Genomic DNA, 22,916 nt, shown 5'->3' with positions numbered 1-22,916 from the left:
AGTTTAAAAATAAGATTTACTTTCTTTATAATTGTGCATTGTTTCACAGCTACAGTAGCAGTAAAAAACTATGCAGGCAAAATACTTCTTTGTAGACTCTCCCCAGTGTGAGGAGACAGCTTCCAGTTCAATGGAAAGCTGAAATGCAATGAAAGATCCCCAGTGCCCTTTTGAAGTTTCATACTGATATGCTGTGCCATGGGGGGTGGGGGGGGGTGGTCACAGTTCCCATTGATGAGAACAACCAGCCTGGTGGCTTTCAGATGTCTTGGGCTACAATTCCCACCAGCCTCAGTGAGCATGGGCTTCTGGAAAATGTAGTCCAAACCAACTGGAAGGCACCCGGTTGATGAAGGCTAGTTGATGAAGTAAAGTCTTTGGCTGGCTGTCTTTCTGAAATATAGTGGTACCTCAGGTTACAGACGCTTCAGGTTACAGACACTTCGGGTTACAGACTCTGCTAACCCAGAAATATTACCTCGGGTTAAGAGGATGGGGACAGAAATTGCGCGGTGGCAGCGGGAGGCCCCATTAGCTAAAGTGGTACCTCAGATTAAGAACAGTTTCAGGTTAAGAATGGACCTCTGGAACGAATTAAGTTCTTAACCTGAGGTACCACTGTAAGTGTCCTGTCTTCTCTTTGTCTTGTGGGTTGAGGAAACCTGGTACTTAACATTTTGGCCTGAAGCCTAGAATGTATTTCAAAAGAAACACATTTCCCAGAAGGAATCCTTTGCTCTCTTCCCGCTTCAGGTGGAGCTATGAGGGCAGTCTATTCTTACAGCCCCCTCACAGACACCTGGTGCCTGGCGACCCAGTTAAGCCACGAACGAGCAAGTTGTGGGATTGCTCCTTGCAACAACAAGCTGTTCATCACCGGAGGACGAGACGAGAAGAACGATGTCATTGCCACTGTGCTGTGTTGGGATGCTGAGACCCAGAAACTGACGGAAGAATGTGTCCTCCCCCGCGGAGTCTCCCATCACGGAAGTGTCACTCTCCGGAAGTCCTATACATACATCCGCAAGGTAGTGCCTGGAGCAGTCTCAGTCTGACATTGCAGGGATACTCGGGAGAAGGAAAGAAGAAGTTGTCATAAAATACCTCATTCCCCCAGGTTTTTATATAGGATGATCAGGATGAAACCACTAGGCTGTCACAGTCTTTTCAAGAAACATGTATTTTTGCTCAGTTTCCTGCTGTATAGCATGTGCCTTAAATTAACATCATATCCAGAAGGACCGGGCTATTTGTAAGCCAATGAGACATTCAACGATATGAGATCCCCCTATAATTAGCAATGCTGAGCTCTGTGAGTTGCAATTATTATTATTAATAATAATATTTTTGTAGGTGCCACTTTGGATATTACTATTTTATTTTATTTAAAAAATATCTGATTACTTGCATCGAAAGATGGGATAGAAATGTTTTAAGTAAATAAAGTAAATACTCTGATCTGAAGTCATTTTTGCTACGTTGCAGGCAGCCTGAATATTTGCAGTCATTGTTGGCATAAGCCATAAGCAATGTAAAGCTTCCATTTATTTGCCAAACTCTTCCTCCTCACCTTTCTCTTTCTATAAACAAAACAAAGTACTTCATTTAATCCATTGCTTTTGGATTACTCTTTCCTTGCATTCAGGTACAATCAGAATTTCTTTTCCCAAAGTTCCATCTGTGGCCCAGAAGGTGGCGCTGCTACACTATTTTTAAACAAATCTTTAATTTCCAGGAACAAAGGTACAAAACAATCCTTTGAATAAGGAAAAAATGCTAGATGTTGCAACATGATTTCCAGGAAAATTGTATGTTATGATTTTAAAGAATAAGCTAAGCATGGCTATTAATTTCTCATAATCTAATTATACATCTCTGCCTTAAACTGAGTCAGACGTAGGATTATCTGCAGTGACTGGCAGTGGCTCTCCAGGGTTTCAGCCAAGAGTCCTTCCCAGCCCTACCTGGAGATGCTGGGGCTTGAACCTGGGACCTTCTGCATGCAAAGCAAATACTACCACTGAGCTATGAGGTGTGTGCACCTACACACCATGGGGGCTCTTTTTTATATATTGTTGCACACCACTCCCAATCTCTGAGCGGTGCGAGATTCCAGGGTTTCTGTTTCCTTTTGGGAATGAGGCGCAGTGGAGACTGTGGTGTCTTTATGATACATGGTTTATATATATACAACCTGAATCTACAATGGAGGGGTTCACATCTTTGCCACCCCAAAAGGGTCATTTCTCCTATAGCCACAACCAGAGATTCAAACAGAAATCAACCATCGTGCACTGACTCTCTCTCTATCTTGCCACTTTTACAACCTTTTCCCCTCTAGGTTACACCACTGCCAAACCTAAAAGACTTGAATTCAAACCCTTCCTTTGTCTTTTAACTAAGGGCCCCTTACATTTGTTGTATGACACAGAGCCCCCTCTCTTTGTCTTTACTAATGGTTCAGCACCTTCCGTTTATTCTCCCAATGGCTCATCTTCCAGGCGATTTCCTCATCAGGAAATGGGCCTGGCTTATATTTTAACATTTTCTGAATCCAGGGGTTCAGTGGCACCCAGAAACTCATAACAATATATACGTCCCATGATCCTCATACCAAGTGCATTTGTGAAGCTTCTGTTTCCGGCAGCATGTGATGCTTAACAACATGTCGTGCAGGCTTTTGGGTGGCATTTACAGTAGACTTCAAATTTAGTAAAGGGCAGATGTGCAGAGATGCTCTAAGATGACTACTGCGCAGGACCACAGAATTTATCTCCAACACCACAAAAACCTTTCCAATTTTAGCAAGAGACAGACAGACCGATCTCTCTGAAGGCTTTTTGTGCTGGGTGTGGGAGCAGCACATTTGTCCCTGTGACAACTTTAAAAATATATGCAAGCGGAGGAGAACTCGGTTCTTTCTCAAGCAGCTAAAAATACAGAGGTGTGAAGTTCAGATTGAGTCATGCAGCACATGTATTTGGTACTCAGGAACCATATTAAAGTGCCTTGTTTGAAGCAATACTAAACAGTACCTGGTTGCATCCTAACTCGTACTTAAATGGCTAACATGGTTTGCCTTTTAAGTCTATTACAGTTGGAGGAAATTGCTACAGTCAAAATGACATCCCTCCCACCTCCATTAGTATTCATTACAGTCTTCTGTGAATTGCATCTAGTACCATCTCACTTTTGTTTCCTACCGGGCAGTCATGTGCTACGTCTGGAATAGAATATTGGAGTGAGTTGTCCCCTTGCCCAGAATATATGCAGTCCTCATTAGACAGAGACAAAGAAGACATGGAGGGATTGACAAATGAAATTGTGGGAATAGGGGAGGGGTGGTCAATACAGCACAGATCACAGTAATTTTCTCCTGGAATGCACCCTGGTAATTATTTTCTCTTTGACACCCACTAATTTCTTCTGTAGAACCACCCTTTGATTACTGCAGCCTTTTCTTTCTCTCTTAATATTTTTGTCATTGTTTTCTCCCTGATCTCGTCCTCCTCCGAAGTCTCCACTCTGTTCTAATGAACATGAAGAACTTTTAAGCATCATGTCAGGTGCTTTGAGCAGGAGACAGAGAGAACTGGCAATTAATCATGGCACTACAGCAAACAGTGCAAGATTGTGTTTCATAATTACACCTAATCAAATACATAAGTAATTGGGGGCATATTTTTTTTTAAAGTGTGGTTTCCCCATCTCTGATTTATTTGCTTACTGCATTTACACTCTACCTTTCCTTTTTCCTCTAAGGAGCTCAAGGTGCACATGGTTCTCCCCATCCTCATTTAATCCTCACGACTACCCTGTGAGGTAGGTTGAGCTGAGAGGCAGTGACTCACCCAAGGTCTCTTGCTTAATTTGCAAAAGATTCTTTATTAATCCCTTCCCCAGCTCACCACAGGATGTGTGCTGGCTCTTAAACGAAAGCCCCCAAGCTAGCTAGTTGGAAGGGTCCTCAGTACTCCCAATATTTGACAATTAACCAAGCTCTAGCATATGCTCCAGTTCACACAATTCCAGCATTCGCAATGGGCAGTGGGAAAACACCCCAGTAACACTTCTGTTTTGTTTTGTGGATCTCATTGCTTTGTTTTGACATTTATTTACAGAGAGAAAAGGCAACAAATTCTGGAAAAGAATGTTCCACTTTTCTTGGCAAGTAGCTTGCAAGTTTTTCCAAGAAATGCTTTTTCTGGCTCTTTCTAAATCAGCATTGTCATGATCGTGATATAATGATGTTACATTTTCTAAGACTGTAAATATTATGATTATGGCTATGACTACTACATGATAAGCAGATATAGAAAAAGGACATGTGCAAAGAGGCTAGCTATGTATAATGTGTCTGTGTACATACATGCACACACATCCTTTGAACCTGATTCAGTACATGTGGTGAAGGAGTAGATAAGCATGCCATGTGTGTGGCATGGTAATGTGCAACACAGGTGCTGTATGTGTATGATTCCCCCTCCATTTACTGAGAAAGAAGGATCAGATGGATTGCATCTATGAACACACTTTCGCTTCTCAATCACATGTGCTGTGAACACATGACCAGACCTGCCTGTGTGAACTAGTTTTTAGAAGTGCTCTTAAGGAAGCCCACTGTCACCTTCTCCTTTCACAAGCACCAGCTCTGCAGTGATTAAGCGATAGTATCAAGACATACCTTGGTATCCAGCAGCACACAATCAGGACCTGAGCAGGTTGTAAGACAGGATTGGAGCACTCAAAGAGAAACATTCAGCCCTGGAGCTAGCACTGAGTTCTGTGCAAAGGAACAGAAGGACCACCACCCATAACCCAAAGATCTACCCTAAGAACAGCTGTTTGTTAAGATTGCCAAGGCTAGGATAATAAGCACTGTGTCCCAGATGCAATAGAACATTCTTAGGTCAGAATAAAGGACTCATAGAATTGTAGGGTTGGACTAGTGCCATCTAGTTTAACCTCCTGCAATGCAGGAATCCCCGACAGATGGCCATCCAACCTCTGTTTTAAAACCTCCATTGGAGAGGTCACCACCTTCTGAGAGAGTCCATTCCACTGTCAAACAGCTCTTACCATCATCCTACTGGAATGCTTAAGTAGCAGATGGAATTAGCCAAGGACTTCTTATTGCTCAAGAGTTTTGAAGAGCCTACAGGATGAACATCTGTCTGAGACTGAAATCTAGGCCATAGTGCAGTAGAGCACATGCTGCACATGTTGAGGACCCCAGGACCAATCCCCGGGGCTGGGCTGGGGAAGACCCCTGTCTGAAACCTGGAGAGGCACAGTCACTTGGTGTAGACAACAGCGCTGAGCAAGGTGGAGTAATGGTCTGGCTCAACACAAAGCAGCATCCCGTGAAGGCAATACGGTTATTGTGGAAGGTTGGATTAGATCGTCTTGGAGGAATTCTGTTTCTATGGCTGCGATGCTAACCATTACTAGGAATTAAATCCCACTTAAATCCCAATATTTGCTTCCTAAGCAAACATATGTAAGATCAGTCTGTAAATCAACAGAGCATTTTGCCCTAGATAGTAAATGTCCCACTGAACCTCTGTCACACTTTTTGTGAATGTTGTCAAGCAGAAGGTGGTGGGGGGGGGGGGAGGAGGAAAGCCATTGTATATTGACTATGCTCTCTAGCCAATGTAGATTTGACATGCACATTATAGATCTGGGGAATGGAAAAGTGTTTTAAACCATGTATTGTATGAAATTACCTAATATATTTAGATAGAATCATACATCTTAGTCACGTTGAATACATTTCCCTAATGCCTCAGAAACATCTTCTTGGCATGAGGATAAATAAATGTTGATAGGGAAAGAGATTTCTCTTAATGCAGCACCTGCCTGGATCTGGTTTATGTCCATACTAAGCTTGAAAAATTTGGCTGGTAGCCCAACTTTCTGTGTCAACAGAACATTATTTACCCACTCCTCAGTAGAAAGGGCCCCTGTATATGTTTCTCTGCATTTTTTAATGTTGCTGGGGGAACAAAGTAGCCTCACAAAGGATTAAAGGATGTACTGTTGAATGTTTACTTTCTTTCCAACATAGTCGTGTTATTGACTCGAGCCATTGATGGACGGGTCAAACGGGCATTCTGAAAAGTGATGTGGCTCCCCCACCCTTTAGCCTAGGGTTCGTTCCCTCCATGTGTTAAACGATGGATTTCTTCTCAAGCTTCAGAGCCTGAATGTCCTTTGTAACAACTGCAGAATGATAACCTCTTTTCTTCTGAATCATGTATAGAGCTTTGGGGAAGCACGGACCATCACGCTCCTCTTTGAGCTAAGCTCTTCCTATCAAAGCTCTGGAAACCATAAATAACATCAGGAATAAGTGGTACTGATATGTCTCTATGAGAAACAGCAAACTGGAGCAATAAACAATAGCACAGCATGCAAGGGTGGCCCTGTAATGAGTCATAGAATTGAAGAGCTGGAAGGGACCCTGAGGATCACGTGGTCCAACCCCCTGCAACGCAGGAATATGCAGCTGCCCCATACGGGAATCGAAACCCACAACCTTGGTGTTATCAGCACCATTCTAGCCAACTGAGCAAATGCCTCAAGTAGTAGATCAAAAGGGGGTTGCATTTCCATTCATCCACAGCAGATTGACCTGCTTGCCTGCCACACATGCCACAGTCAGCTCTACTACACCCAGCAAGCAGTCTGCCATCCACCTGCTGCTACTGGTGATGTTGCTACTGCCACTGCCCACCCACTGGGCCATGGGACACCACTGCCATCACCCAAAGAAAAAAGAAAAAAGCATTCAACAGTGCTCCAACCCAGACGTTCTGGGCCCACTCCTCTCCAAGGCCATTTCAACCAGAATTCTGGTGGATGTGGCCATGGATAATGCCTGCACCATTACCACCTAGTTGGGAGAGGGGAGGCTTCTCATACTGGCTGCCTGTCAGCTACTCCCTTATCTGAGAGATGGCTATGAGCTGGGAAGAGGCCTCCATGCCAGGGGTGTGTTAATTGGGCTTTTGATGCCAGCTTATATAGCTTGCATTTGTAGAAGTCCATCCATTTGCAAGTCTGCAAAGGCAGCAGGGTTCTGCAGACTGTGTTGCAAGTTTATGCCTTTCTTTAATAAAGCACTAAAGCTGGCCATTCCTTTTTTGGTATCCCTGCATGAAACCACTCACATAGGCCCTCCTGGAGCCTGCGGATCAGGACACTGGTAGATGAAAACATTTGCTGTGAGTTATTATTTACTGAAACCTGTTCACAGTCCACTTTGTTTACCCTTGGTGTCTGTCTGGAGCCACCAGCCCAGTCCCAGAAACTAGACTAGTTTGATCAGTTCCCTAAGCATACTTAGGTCCTGATTTTCCAGTCTATAGATAAGAGCACAGCAACAAATGATGAAATTCTATTCTTGCTTAGTTACATTCTACGTTCCCCTGGCTAAAGTGTAAATGGCATCTCAGAGTGACAAACTGAGTCCTTAATCTGAATCAGGGGTGGGCAATCTGTGGCCCCAGGGCTGCATTCTCCCTCTGCCTAATTTCATGCAAGGATCTGGGAGGGAGGGGAAAGGGTGTCAGAAAGAGAGGGAGAAAAAGGGGCTATGAAGAGAGAGCAGGGGAGAGGGAGGGAGGGAGGGAGGGAGGACTGGCTTTGAACCTACCCACGGCTGGCTTCAGCCCCACTGCTGATGTGCAGCCCTGACAGATTACTCCCAAGGGAAAGGCAGCCTCCGAAAGAAATAATGTCTCCCAATTCAGGTCTAGATAATGCTGTAAAAGTACTGTAGTTTTCGCTCTATAACACGCACCAGACCATAACACGCACATAGTCTTTAGAGGAGGAAAACAAGAAAAAAAATATTCTAAACGAAATAGTAGATATATGATTTTTGTGGTTCATGCTGTGGCCACAGACATGTGATCTGACAGTGAGTTTGGAGTAGCCCAATGCAAAAATCCATGTGGATCCATGCTTTGTAACCACGGAGGAGGGAAGGAAGGGGAAGCATGGATCCTCTGCTCACGACTGCAGCAGATCCCCCCCCCCGCCACCCGCAGGCATTCGCTCCATAACACGCACAGACATTTCCCCTTACTTTCTAGGAGGAAAAAAGTGAGTGTTATGGTGCAAAAAATACGGTAATTTCCCCCTAAAATCAAGTCACACAGTTTTTAACACCTTTATGCATATATTTGATGAGACTGCTAAAAACAACCACACAGAGACATGTAACTATGGAAAATTGTAAACAGATTCTCTGTTGACACATCCCCTACAGTAGATCACAATTTCCATACATTTTCAGTAACTCAGAAATTCCATACGTTTCGTCTGCCTTTATAGCTACATTTCATATGTCCAGCAACAGACGAAAAGACAAATAGATGCAACAGTAATCAAGGGGACAGTGCATAGGATTGAACTGTATATACAAAGTTAATACACTATTGGAAGGTAGGGAGGTATTTGTTGTTTCAGAGATGTAATTGGGAATGTAGACAATCACCAATCTGATCATAGGAATATGCATGCTGAATCCAAGGCACTTATAGGCTGCTGTTTTTTTATGGGTGTATTATGCGACATGTTCTCAACTCAGCGATAGTGTTTTAATGGTGGATTTATACTGGACTGTCCACACATCACAGGACTTCATTACTTGTTCTGTGATGCCTTCCCATTGCTACTACTCTATTGCTGTCTGGAGGGACATTCTTGCACTGTAGCTAAAATAAAATAAAACAGGACCCACCCCCAAATTGTTTGTGGTATGAAAAGTTAAAGGATTTCAGCAAGAAATTAGAGGATATGCAATGATAGGAAATCAAGCCATATGGCCACCCCAAAACTTGTACAGGCATGAACAGTATTGAAAGTGGAAATTTTATGACTGCCCCCAAACCACCATTAGCACAAATCATCATAAATGCACAATTAAAAAAAAAACCATTCATTTGAAAACCAGGCACATCTGATGACTTTGAAATCAGAATAGTAACAATTGTTACACTTGCCCTTAATGTGTTGTTCCCCATGTTCTTTGGTTTTCCAGTTTTCTCTACAGGTGAAAATTCTTTTTTGGTTAAATTCTTCCTTCTAATTTACTGCTGCACCATGACATCTAATCCAACACAACATTGTTATCATTATATATCAAAATATCAGCATGATACTACTACTTTTCCATTCACAGTATGCTGACCTTGGAAAAATAAATGGCTAATAACTCAGCCAGCAGACAACAAATGAATGAATTTTAGGGGGGTGGCAATCCTTCCAACTTGATAGAAGAGGTCAAGTACAGCTCCAAACCATGACAAGTCTTTCGTATGTTTCTGCTCAAGTGGTTGAGACTGGAGACACGGCAGTCATGCGCTTCCGTCTGAAGAAGAACTTGAGGGATGAGGCTATATCCCTGTATCGAAGCCCACACAGATAAGGCAACAGAGCTTTGGGCAAGATTATCAGCACATTGCATATTATCAGAGAGACCAATATCCCTGTCTGTGTCCCAATGACGGCATTGACATAAAGCAAGGAGTCCACCACAATAGCCAAGAGGGGAGAGAAATGAAAGAACAAGACAATGTGATGCATCAGGAACGTCACGCTGGCTCTAGAGAACATGCTTTTCCATATGCCTGACTGCTTTGTTTTGAAATACAGGATCATATAACAGCAGAGTATGAGGGACAGACAGAGAAAAAGGGCAGAAATGGAGACTACATAGCAGGATTTCACGGCCCCATCTCCATGTAGAGTCATTACCAGTATTATGGGGACAGAGCAGTTTTCCACTGGGCATACACTGGGTTTCTGGGTAAACTTGAGTATTAAGAAGACAATCCCAGGGAAAATCCCAGACAAGATCCATAGGAACAGTATCAGCTTCTTTGCTCGTGAAGATGGCAAAATGGAGATGTAATGCAAAGGCCACAAAATGGCCACGTATGCATCCAGCACCATGGCGGCAGCCGTTAGCAGTCCTCCGCAGTAAGTCATGGCCAGCAGAAACAACAGGAGCACACAAGGGTTCTTGGGAAGGTGGAGTTTCATTACATTGAATACTGCAGACATAGCATAGAGTATCAGATATAACAAATCACAGAGCAAAGCATTTCCCAACAGCAGGTATCTTGTCTCCTGACGGATGTTGACACGGGAAAGAATCACAAACAGAATGAAAGGGTTGATCAGGACGGCTGCTGTAAGGCACAATATTGGCGGGATCAGGAACATCATTGTCTTGGAGTATGGAGGATAGATGATCAATTCTTGCAGGTTTTGGAATGAAGTTTTATCCAAAGTGAAGGAGGCGTTTGAGGCCACTTCTCTATAGCGGGAGAAGGTTGCATTCAAAATCCGGGCTGGCACACATAGTGAGAAGTTCATTTCCCCCAGAGATAAGGAATGGCAGCTGATGTATAGAAAAGAAGTTCTTCAACGCTGAGGTTTTGCAACAAGCAAAGATGCATTTTATAGCAACCAGATCACCATCTGTCGTCAGCTCTGTAATGATAGCTGATGGCAAAGCATAGGGATTTGTAAGGGAGCTCCGCAAGTAGATCTTGAAATCCGCACAAGTGGAATCTTTTCCTCAAGAAAATTTAACACTGATTGTTCAGAAGAAGGAAACACATTCATAGGGCTCAAAATTCAAACTGCAGAGCAGGCACTCTGGGAGGGAAGTAAATGGGTTGTTCATCACTAAGAACTTAAGTTTGTCCACACTGCAAGCATTAGCATAGCAAAGTAGCAGATGGAATATTAGCTTGATTAAACAGATGTGATGAGATAAAAGGGGACATTCCAAATTTGCCAGTGCAATCAAGTCATAAATGGAGCCAGCAGATATACTAGAGTGTTTAAATGCAATCAGAAACGTATTGAGTCAATGTAATCAATAGGAATGGTGCCCTTAGCTCCTGAAATACAAGTGCATGATAATCCCTTTTAATACGTGGTTCTTAGCAGACTGCTGCCATTTATTTTCAGCTATCTGAAACAGTACACATACACCAAAATCCCACATATATTATTGCCAGCTACTATGAAATATTGAGCTGCAAAATGGAGAATAAAATGTGGCTTGACACCCCACTGCCCAATCTAAAGTGCTTTTTGTTTTCATCATATGCTTTGGGATGAGGAATAGACGCAATGCAAAATAAACTACGGTATTTTCTTACGATTAATGGAAAGATTATTAACATATAACAATACAATACAATTCTACATCCTTTACAGCTGTTCCCTAAATCAGGAGGAAAGAATAATAAAAACAAAGGATTAAATAAATCTAGAATGAACATGAGCACTTCTAGATCAGATGAAAGACTTGTCTCATCCAGCATTCTGTTCATAGAGTGGTCAACTAGATGTGTCGGAAAGCTCACAATCAGGGTATGTCATATCACTCTCCTGATCCACAGTGACTGGTATTAAGAGGGATGCTGCCTCTGATACTGGAGGAAATGTAGCAATTATGACTAGGAATCATTAAGAGCCTGATACTCCATACATTTGTCTACAGTGGTACCTCGGGTTAAGAACTTAATTTGTTCTGGAGGTCCGTTCTTAACCTGAAACTGTTCTTAACCTGAGGTACCACTTTAGCTAATGGGGCCTCCCACTGCCACTGTGCGATTTCTGTTCTCATCCTGAAGCAAAGTTCTTAACCCGAGGTATTTCTGGGTTAGCGGAGTCTGTAACCTGTCTGTAACCTGAAGCATCTGTACCCTGAGGTACCACTGTATTACCCTTTTATAGCTGTCTAAGTTGACAGTCTTGTGGAAGCAAATTACATGTGCTGAAGAAGTTATTTTTGTTTGCCCTGAATCTCCCAATGTTCAGCTGGAATGTTCTAGCATTGTGAAATGAGGGAGGGACCCCCCCCCCCTCCGCACTGTCTCTACACCTGGCATAACACGACACACCATGTCCTCTTCTAGACACAAGAGTAGATGAAGTCCAGAGCTTGCGTAAAGCAAACCAGGGACACTAACAAACACAACAGATTGTCTGCTTGCCTTCAGACTGGCTGTTGTGAAATAATAATAATAAGCAGCATGCGTTTAGTTCTCTGCTCCACACAAAGAGACATGCAGTGAAAGAGCAGCTTCCATGCTACTGGCTTGTATTGCTGGCTCCCTGATTGCCTTCTGTCTACAAAATGGCTGCCAGACCTTCTGTCCACTTTCTTGCTATGTGGCTGCTCAATGCTAACAGGGCCGGCCCAAGACGTTTGGCACCTTAGGCAAACCAGGAGACCCGGAGTGAAGGAGGGGTAGCGGTGCTGTGAGTTCATCGCTCTTTCCGCGGAAGTGAAGCCGCGCGGCTGTTACGGATGAGCGCTGATCCTTCTTCCTAAAATCAACACCAAACTGCAAGCAACATACCCGTGAGTAAAGGGGTTTAAAATTTGGCAAAAGAATTTTGCAAATTTGGCTGAAAGCGGGAGACGAGAAAAGGGAAGTCCGTCTTCCGACACTGCTGACAAGATCAAAGCAAAGCTTTAAAAAGCGGAAAGCGCTTGAAACGGGACTGTGGGAAGCTTTAACTCTTTCGTGCTATCAGATCTGCTTGTTTTTTCTCTCTTAAACTGAAGGTGGAAATGGACATTGACTAAAAGAAGTAATAAATGGGGATCTTCCTCCTATCTTTTTTCGTCTTTGGGCTGTATTTTTAAGGAGCCAGATCGTCGGGCTGCCAGAGAGGGAGACTGTGTCAAACTGCGGAAACAGTTGCAAAAACTTTGTTGGAACGTAACTGTTATATTTGAGCAGAAAAGACTGGATGGGATACTGTTGCAAGCACCTTTTGTGAAACTTTGCTGAACTAAAAAAGGTGCCTGGGGAAACTTTGAGTTTTTGAAGGGACTGATGGACTATTGGATTTATTGACTCGAAATAATTTGGAACTTTAATGGCGGATTACTTCCTTCTTTGTCTCTGAAACCTGGTGGTACTCCCCCTACAGGGCTTTCAGATTATAAAATCCTGGGAACTGATTTTTGTTTTGAATTCCACTTTACTAGTTGTTTACTTCTGAATTTGTCTCTCCCATGGAACAACAGACAATCTGACCTTGAACACTGACAGATGTGTAATGAGTGGTGCAGGGAGAACAAGAGCATCTAAAGCTAAGGAATCTAAAGAGGCCAAGGAAAAAGAAAGAGAAAGAAAACCAACACAATTTGTACAAACAACACTGACCCAAGGACGTCGATCGTCGGTTCCAGCTGTACTGGTATCTCAGAGGGAAGGGGAAATAACAGAGAAGTCTACTGAAGAAGTTATGGCAGCAGGTGGGTCAGACACATTATTAAAACAAATATTGGAGCAACTATCAAGTTTAAACCAGAAAGTGGACGACCAGTCTTTGAAAATAGATAAAGCGACCTCTTCGATTCAAAAACTGACCGATCAAGTTTCCCAGCACACACAGGCTATTGAGAAGTTGCAAGGAGCAACAGCGGAAAATCGGGAACTAGCTGGAGAAGCAATTCAGAAAGTGGGAGCTTTACAAAAAGAAGTTGAAGAAATTAAAGGAGAAGTTAAACCCCTGCACAAACAGGTGGGTGAACAACAAATCTATCTGTCAATGGTGGAACTGAAAAATCGCGAGAGTAACATCAAATTGAGAGGCATCCCGGAACTCGAGCAAGGAGACCTGATTGGATACTTGACGCAGGAATTCACGAAGTTCTGGGGTTTAAAGGAGGACACAGACTTTAAGATTGTCTCGGCATATAGACTGGGAAGATTGGCAAGGAAAGACAGATCCAGAGACTGTTTGATAATTTTAAGATCAAGGGAAGAGAGAGACAAGATCCTAGGCCTTCACTTCAAAAAAGCAATTGAAATACAAGACAAAAGGGTGGAAATCTACAGAGATATCCCAAGACAGCTGTTGGATCTCAGAGCCAACTACACAGAATTAGCAAAATTGCTGAGACAAAACGCAATTCCCTATAGGTGGGAGTTTCCACAAGGACTATCTTTTACTTACAAAGAAAGGAAGGTTAAAATTAGAACACCTGAAGACAACCAAAAGTTCCTTCACGACCACGGAGAAGATCTCCAAAAAGGAGTGGATTGGCTTCCAGCCTTACCAGTACCAATATTGCCTAGAAGCGGGCCAACGCCTGCACCCTCGGGACCCGAGCAAAAGGAAGACACCTCATCCGAAGAACATCTTAATTAGAACAGGATGTCTCTGCAGCTACTTAGTTGGAACATAAATGGCGGGAATTCTCCGGAAAAAAGAAGGAGGATATTTCATATCCTGAAAAAAGAACAATTGGATGTAATATGCCTTCAAGAAACACATGTGACTAGGCTCCATAGGAAAGTATTAATCAATAAAAGACTTGGCCAGGAATTTATCTCATCAGATAAAGTTAAAAAAAGAGGCGTTGTAATTTATGCAAAGGAGAATCTGTCACCAAAATTTCTATTCAAAGATGATCATGGAAGAATTCTCGCAATTGAAATTCAAACACAAGGGGAAAAGATTTTGATATTAGGAGTTTATGCGCCAAATGATGGAAAATCAGAATTCTATAAGAAGCTGCATGAGACAATGATGGACTATTTGGACTATTCTAACATTATTGTGATGGGAGATATGAATGGGGTGGTGTCTACAAATATGGACAAATCCCAAACTCAAAACTTAACAACAGACGGCAGACTCCCTAAAACCTTTTTTGAAATGACTGACAATATGGACTTGATTGACATCTGGAGGACAAGGAACCCCTTGGGTAAAGAAGGAACCTTCTTCTCTGAGGCCCACTTGTCATGGACACGAATTGACCAAATTTGGATATCTAGAGGGCTGGCCCCGAAAACAAGAAAAGTGGAAATCTGCCCAAAAACCTGCTCCGACCATAATGCTTTAAAAATGGAATTGAGACTTTTTCCAACTGGATCCTTCAGGTGGAGAATGAATGACACCTTGTTAAGAGATCAAGAGATTGTTAAGAAGGCCCAAAAAACGCTAAAGGACTACTTTGAAATAAATTTGAACACTACGGTGGAGAAAAGAACAATCTGGGACGCAAGTAAAGCCGTAATGAGAGGGTTTCTGATACAACAGAACACAATAAAGAGGAAATTTTGGAATGGGAAAAAAGAAAAAATTCTAGAGAAAATAAGCGAAGGAGAGAAAAAGCTGAGAACCAAACCAAAGTCAAAAGAGGTGCTAAGAGAGATCAAATTCTATCAAGCTCAATATTCGAAACTGATCAATCAAGAGATTGAGTGGAAAATTAAACAAATGAAGCAGAGATCGTTTGAATCAGCAAATAAATGTGGAAAGTTGTTAGCTTGGCAGCTGAAAAAAAGACAAAAGTTAAATACGGTTACAAACTTGGAGATTCAAGGGAAAATAGTTCAGAAACCAGAAGAAATAAGAAAGTGCTTCCACAGATACTTCAAAGAACTTTACGCACAGGGGCCTCAGAAAGAACCGGAAATAGACCAATTTTTGAGGATAAATGGACTACCTAAAATAAGTCAAGATAAAAGATCAATTCTTAACAGTAAGATAACTCAACAGGAAATTGAAGGTGCCATCCAGAACATGCAGCTGGGCAAATCTCCAGGCCCGGATGGACTTACCTCCAAATATTATAAGACTTTGAAGGACTTCTTGATACAACCGTTGTTGGAGGTTTGTAACCAGATCATGGAGGGGAGAAAGGCACCGGAAACGTGGAAAGAAGCATTTATCACATTGATTCCCAAGTCAGAAAGGGAAAAGACTCAGCTTAAGAATTACCGTCCCATCTCACTCCTGAATGTGGATTACAAAATATTTGCAGACATTTTAGCAAATAGACTTAAAAATGTACTAAATGAAGTAATTCACAAGGACCAAGCAGGCTTTCTCCCTGGCAGACATATGTCTGACAACACTAGGAACATTATTGATATACTGGAGTTGTTGCGAATTAGAAACACAAGGGCTGCTTTAATCTTTATTGATGCGGAGAAAGCATTTGACAACATTTCTTGGATGTTTATGAAGAAAAACTTGAAAGGGATGGGAGTGGGACGGGGGTTTGAAAATGGACTAGAAGCAATCTACTCAGAACAAAAAGCTAAATTGATTGTGAACAATGTGGTATCGGAGGAACTCCAAATTGAAAAAGGGACACGACAGGGGTGCCCTTTATCCCCTCTGTTATTTATTTCTGTTCTGGAGGTACTGCTGAATATGATTAGGGAGGACCAGTTGGTGCAGGGTATAGTGGTCGGAGCGAAACAATACAAACTGAAAGCTTTTGCAGATGACCTAGTCATTACAGTACAGGAGCCAGAATCTAGCACAAAAAGAGTTCTTGAACTCATTTTGGAGTTTGGTCGGGTGGCGGGTTTCAAGCTAAACAAACAAAAAACTAAGGTTTTGGCCAAAAACTTGACGCCTACAGAGATAGAGGGGTACCAGAAAGAGACAGAGCTAAGCGTGGTTAAAAAAGTGAAATACCTGGGGGTATCTTTGTCCACCAAAAATTTAAATCTATTCAAAGATAATTATGAAAAGTGTTGGTCGGAAATTAAAAAAGACTTGGATATTTGGTCAAGATTGAAACTTACCTTGTCAGGCCGAATCGCAGCTATAAAGATGTGTGTGCTACCAAAAATGTTATTTTTATTTCAAACCCTCCAGGTCGTGGACAGAATGGAATGTTTCGGAAAATGGCAGAAGGATATATCTAAGTTTGTCTGGCAGGGCAAAAAGCCCCGAATTAAATTCAAAATACTAACTGACTCAAAAGAAAGAGGGGGGTTTGCCCTGCCGGATTTAAGGTTGTACTATGAGGCTGCAGCCTTCTGCTGGTTGAAGGATTGGTTTTTGTTGGAAAACACCGATGTCCTAGATCTGGAAGGGTTTGACAATGTTTATGGTTGGCATGCATACTTGTGGTATGACAAGGCGAAGGTTCATAAATTGTTTAAAAACCATATTGTCAGAAAATCAATTTTTGCCGTTTGGATGAAGTATAAGGACTTATTAGAAAGCAAGACCCCGAGGTGGTTATCACCAGTGGAAGCCAAGATCTCTAAAAAAAGGCCCAATATGGAGGCCTACTGGCCAAAATATTGGGAACTGATTGAAAGAGTTGGAGATAATTGGAAGCTCCAAAGCCAGGACAAACTAAAAAATAAGGTGCGAGATTGGTTACATTATGCTCAAATTCAAGAGGTATTTAAAATGGATAAAAAAGTGGGTTTCCAGTTGGAGAAATCGAAACTGGAGACGGAGTTACTAGAACCAAAGACTAAGGTACTTTCGAGGATGTATGACTTGCTGCTTAAATGGAACACACAGGATGAGACAGTTAAATCTGCTATGATAAAATGGGCACAGGATGTAGGACACAACATCATGTCTGAGGACTGGGAAAGGTTATGGAACACCGGTATGAAATTCACGGCATGTAGTGCCTTGAAAGAGAACATTATGAAAATGGTATACCGGTGGTACATGACCCCAGTCAAGTTGGCTAAAATATATCATCTTTCTGATAATAAGTGTTGGAAATGCAAGGAGGCAGAAGGGACATTCTTTCACCTCTGGTGGACCTGCCCGAAAGTAAAGGCCTTTTGGGAAATGATACATAATGAGTTGAAAAAGGTATTTAGATATACCTTTTCTAAGAAACCAGAGGCCTTTCTTCTGGGCATGGTGGACCGGAAGGTGCCAAAGAAGGATAGAACCTTGTTTATGTATGCAACCACAGCAGCTAGAATTCTTATCGCAAAGTTCTGGAAGACACCAGATTTACCCACACTGGAGGACTGGCAGACGCAGTTGATGGACTACATGGAGTTGGCAGAAATGACTGGCAGAATTCGAGATCTGAGCGAAGAAACAATGGAGGAGGACTGGAAAAAATTCAAGGACTATTTGCAAAAACATTATAAGTTGTTTGAATGTTAAGATTGTGCACGATTAAGAAACGTTATGCTTCTGCAATTTATTTAAGTAAATGATAAAGTAAGTATTGATGGAAAAAAAACGAGACAAATTAGAAACAAAATATTATGTTTATTAAGAGTGTTAAAATTAAATTACAAATTTTTAAAATTGGTAACATAATAAACTTAAAGATACAATAAGATGGGAAACAAGATAACAAATTGCTGAACTGGCTAGAACAATGAATGCAATGTCGAGAGGATGTGAGGAGGTCCAAAAGCGAATTCTCGAAGGACTTTATGAAAGTTTCTTAACTTTTTCTTCTTCTTCTTTACTTTTCTTTATATATAAAAAATGTTTCTCGCATGTTGTTATGTAAACAAATCTGTTAACCTATGGAAAGAAACGCAATAAAAATCTTTATAAAATAAAAAATAAAAAAAAAATAAAGTGCTTTTTGTTTTCATCATATGCTTTGGGATGAGGAATAGACGCAATGCAAAATAAACTACGGTATTTTCTTACGATTAATGGAAAGATTATTAACATATAACAATACAATACAATTCTACATCCTTTACAGCTGTTCCCTAAATCAGGAGGAAAGAATAATAAAAACAAAGGATTAAATAAATCTAGAATGAACATGAGCACTTCTAGATCAGATGAAAGACTTGTCTCATCCAGCATTCTGTTCATAGAGTGGTCAACTAGATGTGTCGGAAAGCTCACAATCAGGGTATGTCATATCACTCTCCTGATCCACAGTGACTGGTATTAAGAGGGATGCTGCCTCTGATACTGGAGGAAATGTAGCAATTATGACTAGGAATCATTAAGAGCCTGATACTCCATACATTTGTCTACAGTGGTACCTCGGGTTAAGAACTTAATTTGTTCTGGAGGTCCGTTCTTAACCTGAAACTGTTCTTAACCTGAGGTACCACTTTAGCTAATGGGGCCTCCCACTGCCGCTGTGTGATTTCTGTTCTCATCCTGAAGCAAAGTTCTTAACCCGAGGTATTTATGGGTTAGCGGAGTCTGTAACCTGTCTGTAACCTGAAGCATCTGTACCCTGAGGTACCACTGTATTACCCTTTTATAGCTGTCTAAGTTGACAGTCTTGTGGAAGCAAATTACATGTGCTGAAGAAGTTATTTTTGTTTGCCCTGAATCTCCCAACGTTCAGCTGGAATGTTCTAGCATTGTGAAATGAGGGAGGGACCCCCCCCCCTCCGCACTGTCTCTACACCTGGCATAACACGACACACCATGTCCTCTTCTAGACACAAGAGTAGATGAAGTCCAGAGCTTGCGTAAAGCAAACCAGGGACACTAACAAACACAACAGATTGTCTGCTTGCCTTTAGACTGGCTGTTGTGAAATAATAATAATAAGCATGCGTTTAGTTCTCTGCTCCACACAAAGAGACATGCAGTGAAAGAGCAGCTTCCATGCCACTGGCTTGTATTGCTGGCTCCCTGATTGCCTTCTGTCTACAAAATGGCTGCCAGACCTTCTGTCCACTTTCTTGCTATGTGGCTGCTCAATGCTAACAGGGCCGGCCCAAGACGTTTGGCACCTTAGGCAAACCACAAAATGGCACCCCCCCCATGCCAGGGAAGAAGGGGGGAGTGAAGATTGACATCAGGAACAAAGGGGGAATAAAGGATCTACATCAGGATCTGCTGCCCCTGTGGATCCTGCTGCCTGAGGCAGTCACCTCACCTTGCCTCCTGGGTGGGACAGCCCTGAATGTTGGCCCTGTGTGTGTTGCTCTGATTTACACTGTCAGGCAGTTATCAGCGAAACGTGAAATGGAGCATGGAGGCGGGCTCATATTGTACAGCCATATTCTCTTCAGCCTGTTGCCATCCAACCCCTGCAATGGATGTTTCTAGCCTACGAACGTTAATATAAGGAGCAAAACTCCCTACTGCTTAATATTCCTGCAGAACAAGCTGCTTTACATTCAGTAGATTATGGATAGTTCCCAAGTTTTCAGTACAAATGTAGCCCAATTAGGCTGCTAAAGATCAGAGTTTACATCAAGGATGACTAACATGGGATAACTGAGTTCTATTTTAAGATGCCAAAACAAGGACAGAAATCCCAATGAAGTTTGTCTTCCTTGACAAAGGTTTGATGGAAATCTCTCAGGGTTGTTAGAAGCACTTGGCTCAACTCAAGTGTTGTCAGCCAAGAAAACCCCCACAAAAAAATCTTTAGAACCTGTGTCCCAAGAAACAAGTTAGGTATATAAGGAATTGACATATGTATATTTCTAATATATAAAATAATATCTGATTAAAAGTTAAAGGTCTTTTTGCAGAGTGAAGGAAACCTTAGATCTACATTTTCTTCTTCAGGTGACAGACACTGGTATGTGTATTGGAAGGAATAGGGGAGTTAAAAAAACATTTTAGAGGCTTCTTCCTTCCATCTGAATGCCCTGAAACATTTCAGCTAAATGTCAGAAAAACATGTTAAACCAGGAAGCGGTATTTTTTTTAAGTGCAAGGGCCATATTCCTTTCTAGACAAGCTTTTGAGGGCCACATGCTAGTGGTGTGCGAGGTCAGACGCAAAAGTGGGCAGAACACTGAATATGTGCAGTAGGTTAGTTTCTACACACATTTATACCCCCTTGGTCCTTTACCTCTTTTTTACCTTTACCTCCATCCAGGCAAGCAAGAAGGATTGGTTCAAAAACAAATTCCAGGTAGGCAAAAGTTGAAGGAGGATGCAAAGGTATGACTGTGAGGAGTGTGGCCCAGGGACAGGGACAGGGTTAGATGGTGCTCTTTTGGTTTCCAGTCATAATACTAGAGCTCTGGGGTGGGCGTTCAATGAAGTTGAATGTTGGAAGATTCAGGACAGAGAAAATAAATTATTTCTTCACACAGCTTCAGAAGTTCAGGTGGTCCAGGAGAAGACATTCTCTGTGACAGCCCCTTTGTTGTGGAATTCCCTCCTTCTCAGAGGTGTGTCAGGTACCTTCATTATACAGTGGTACCTCGGGTTAAGAACTTAATTCGTTCTGGAGGTCTGTTCTTAACCTGAAACTGTTCTTAACCTGAGGTACCACTTTAGCTAATGGGGCCTCTTGCTGCTTTTGCGCCGCCGCCATGCGATTTCTGTTCTCATCCTGAAGCAAAGTTCTTAACCCGAGGTACTATTTCTGGGTTAGCGGAGTCTGTAACCTGAAATGTCTGTAAACTGAGGTACCACTGTACTGTTTTCTTATATGCTGGTGATGTACCTCTTTACCCTGGACTTTGACACAACACAAAACACCCCCCTCCACCCACCTCATTCTTGTGATCGTAATTAGCTTTTAGCTGTTTTTAATGTTGCATTTTAAACTTGTAACCTGCCTTGTGACCTTAGGGTGAATGGCAGGTAATAAATAAAATACTGCTGCTACTACTGCTGCTGCTACTAATATTATGGCATTTGTTTCCACAAGAGGTATTGATGATGGCCATCAACTTGGATGGCTTTCAAAGAAGGTAAGACATGTCAATAAGAGGATAAGGCTATCAATGGCTACTAGCCTCTGAATACCTGTTACTGGAAAACACAAATGTGAAGAGTGCTGCTCTGCTCAGGAACTGCTTTCAGGCTTCCCACAGGCATCTGGATGACCACTGTGAGAGCTGTTTCCTGGACCACATGGGCTCTTCTCATGTTCTTTTTGAGCATTTAAATAAAACAGAAAATGTTTACAGACAGCAATGGCACTGAAGAAGAAATGGCTAAAATTACTTCCAGAAGGCCTGTTCATTGAACATTTGTGCTGATTTATTTGCACAAACTTTATGGGAGGTTATAAGATGTCCACTGTTCTTCAAGCATTAATTCTGATTTATTTGTTGGGAGGTTATATGTGTATAGTGCAGCCTAAGTGATATCAAGCAGTTATTATTTTCACACCACTTTCCTTACTGCAGAAAGTCAGGTTGTTTTCGGAAGTGCCTTCCAAAAGAGAACCAAATCCACTTCAGTTGTACAATGTGAATTTGCCAGTATGTGACTGAGCCCCACCCACAAAAAAGCAACAGATTAGAAGTGCCCTGAGTCTTTTTTTAATGTAGGAATCCTTTTGCTGCCGCCTTTCTCACCTCCCATCTCCCTTCTGATGCAAAATGCCTTCCAAATAAGCAGAAGACACAGAGAGCTATCTTCTTCCCCACTATGCTCCATTTAAACATCTTCAAAAAGCGACCTTACTACACAATGGATAATGACATCTGCTTACAAACTGTTAGATATCAATCCACGCACTAATCATCTTTGAAAACCAGCATTATAAACACTGGGGGAATATGGGCATTTCAAAACCTTTTATTTGCAGAGAATAACAAGAAGCACAAATGCTTTGGTGTGGGTGCTAACAGTTGGTGTTTACAGATGGCTGAAAGAATCCGCTCTGTTCTAAAATTGGCTACATGTGAAAACCTGAAGTCCATGCAGGGTGTGATATCAAATACCTGGGAATATTTCAAAGCTGGGGAAGAGGAGGAGAGGGAGGGAGGGAGAGAGAGAGGAGGAGGAGGAGCAAAGAAGCAAAGAGAAGCAACCAGCCCCTTAGAGTCTCACATGCATTACAGGAGCTTTTGCATAAAACACTTAGCAGCCTCAGCAACAAGAATATAATTGCAAAGATTTCTGCTTTTGGTATGGTAAAACATGGTGAGTAGGATCTTTTGTTGCCTTGTCTTTTTACTAGGTTTTTTGGTGCAAGGGTGTGGTGTGTTTGTTTTTCTTTGTCCCAGTGGCAGTGTGTGTATGTGATTATTTTGGGCTACTTGCTTCTTCGTTGCTTTTCTTACTGATGCCGGACCTTAATGTGCTTATTCATTCTTTGTGTAGGCACTGAACAGCAAAGGTGATGAGATCTGGCAGGGTGGAAGCTTTGCGGGCTAATACAGCGGGCTGCCAAATACAGCCAGAAATGAAATGCTGATTTCCTCTCAGGTATA

At 42.1% G+C, this 22,916-nt stretch overlaps 3 protein-coding genes across 12 annotated transcripts in view; 2 read left to right on the top strand and 1 right to left on the bottom strand.

Annotated features, from left to right (window-relative positions):
• The window catches only part of GPR148 (G protein-coupled receptor 148), a 106,636-nt gene that overhangs the window by 9,967 nt on the left and 73,753 nt on the right, over nucleotides 1-22,916 (bottom strand). Inside the window, exon 3 of one of the 4 annotated variants that reach the window (XM_081191122.1) lies at nucleotides 8,192-10,521. The exons of 2 other annotated variants lie outside the window; for them this stretch is intronic. In XM_081191122.1, coding sequence (XP_081047248.1) covers nucleotides 9,340-10,392 — 1,053 coding nt within the window. In that variant the 5' untranslated portion in view covers nucleotides 10,393-10,521 and the 3' untranslated portion in view covers nucleotides 8,192-9,339. One more of the 4 variants, XR_014007396.1, reaches the window with a different exon arrangement.
• The window catches only part of KLHL6 (kelch like family member 6), a 51,248-nt gene that overhangs the window by 16,654 nt on the left and 11,678 nt on the right, over nucleotides 1-22,916 (top strand). For 3 of the 5 annotated variants that reach the window (XM_081191110.1, XM_081191109.1, XM_081191108.1), the window contains one exon: nucleotides 754-1,455. In XM_081191110.1, coding sequence (XP_081047236.1) covers nucleotides 754-1,055 — 302 coding nt within the window. In that variant the 3' untranslated portion in view covers nucleotides 1,056-1,455. Of the gene's footprint in view, nucleotides 1-95; nucleotides 451-753; nucleotides 1,456-22,916 lie in introns of those variants that run through there. The other 2 variants (XR_014007392.1, XM_081191111.1) reach the window with 2 other exon arrangements.
• AMER3 (APC membrane recruitment protein 3) overlaps nucleotides 21,861-22,916 on the top strand; it is a 28,050-nt gene continuing 26,994 nt past the window's right edge. The window contains exons 1-2 of one of the 3 annotated variants that reach the window (XM_081191105.1): nucleotides 21,861-22,626; nucleotides 22,807-22,911. The gene's annotated coding sequence lies outside the window, so the exon portion shown is untranslated. The remainder of the gene's footprint in view (nucleotides 22,627-22,806; nucleotides 22,912-22,916) is intronic. The other 2 variants (XM_081191104.1, XM_081191106.1) reach the window with 2 other exon arrangements.

The sequence above is a fragment of the Podarcis bocagei genome (assembly GCF_964188305.1).
Source record: "Podarcis bocagei genome assembly, chromosome: 4".
NCBI lineage: Eukaryota > Metazoa > Chordata > Lepidosauria > Squamata > Lacertidae > Podarcis > Podarcis bocagei.
This window is presented reverse-complemented; position numbering and strand designations above follow the sequence as displayed.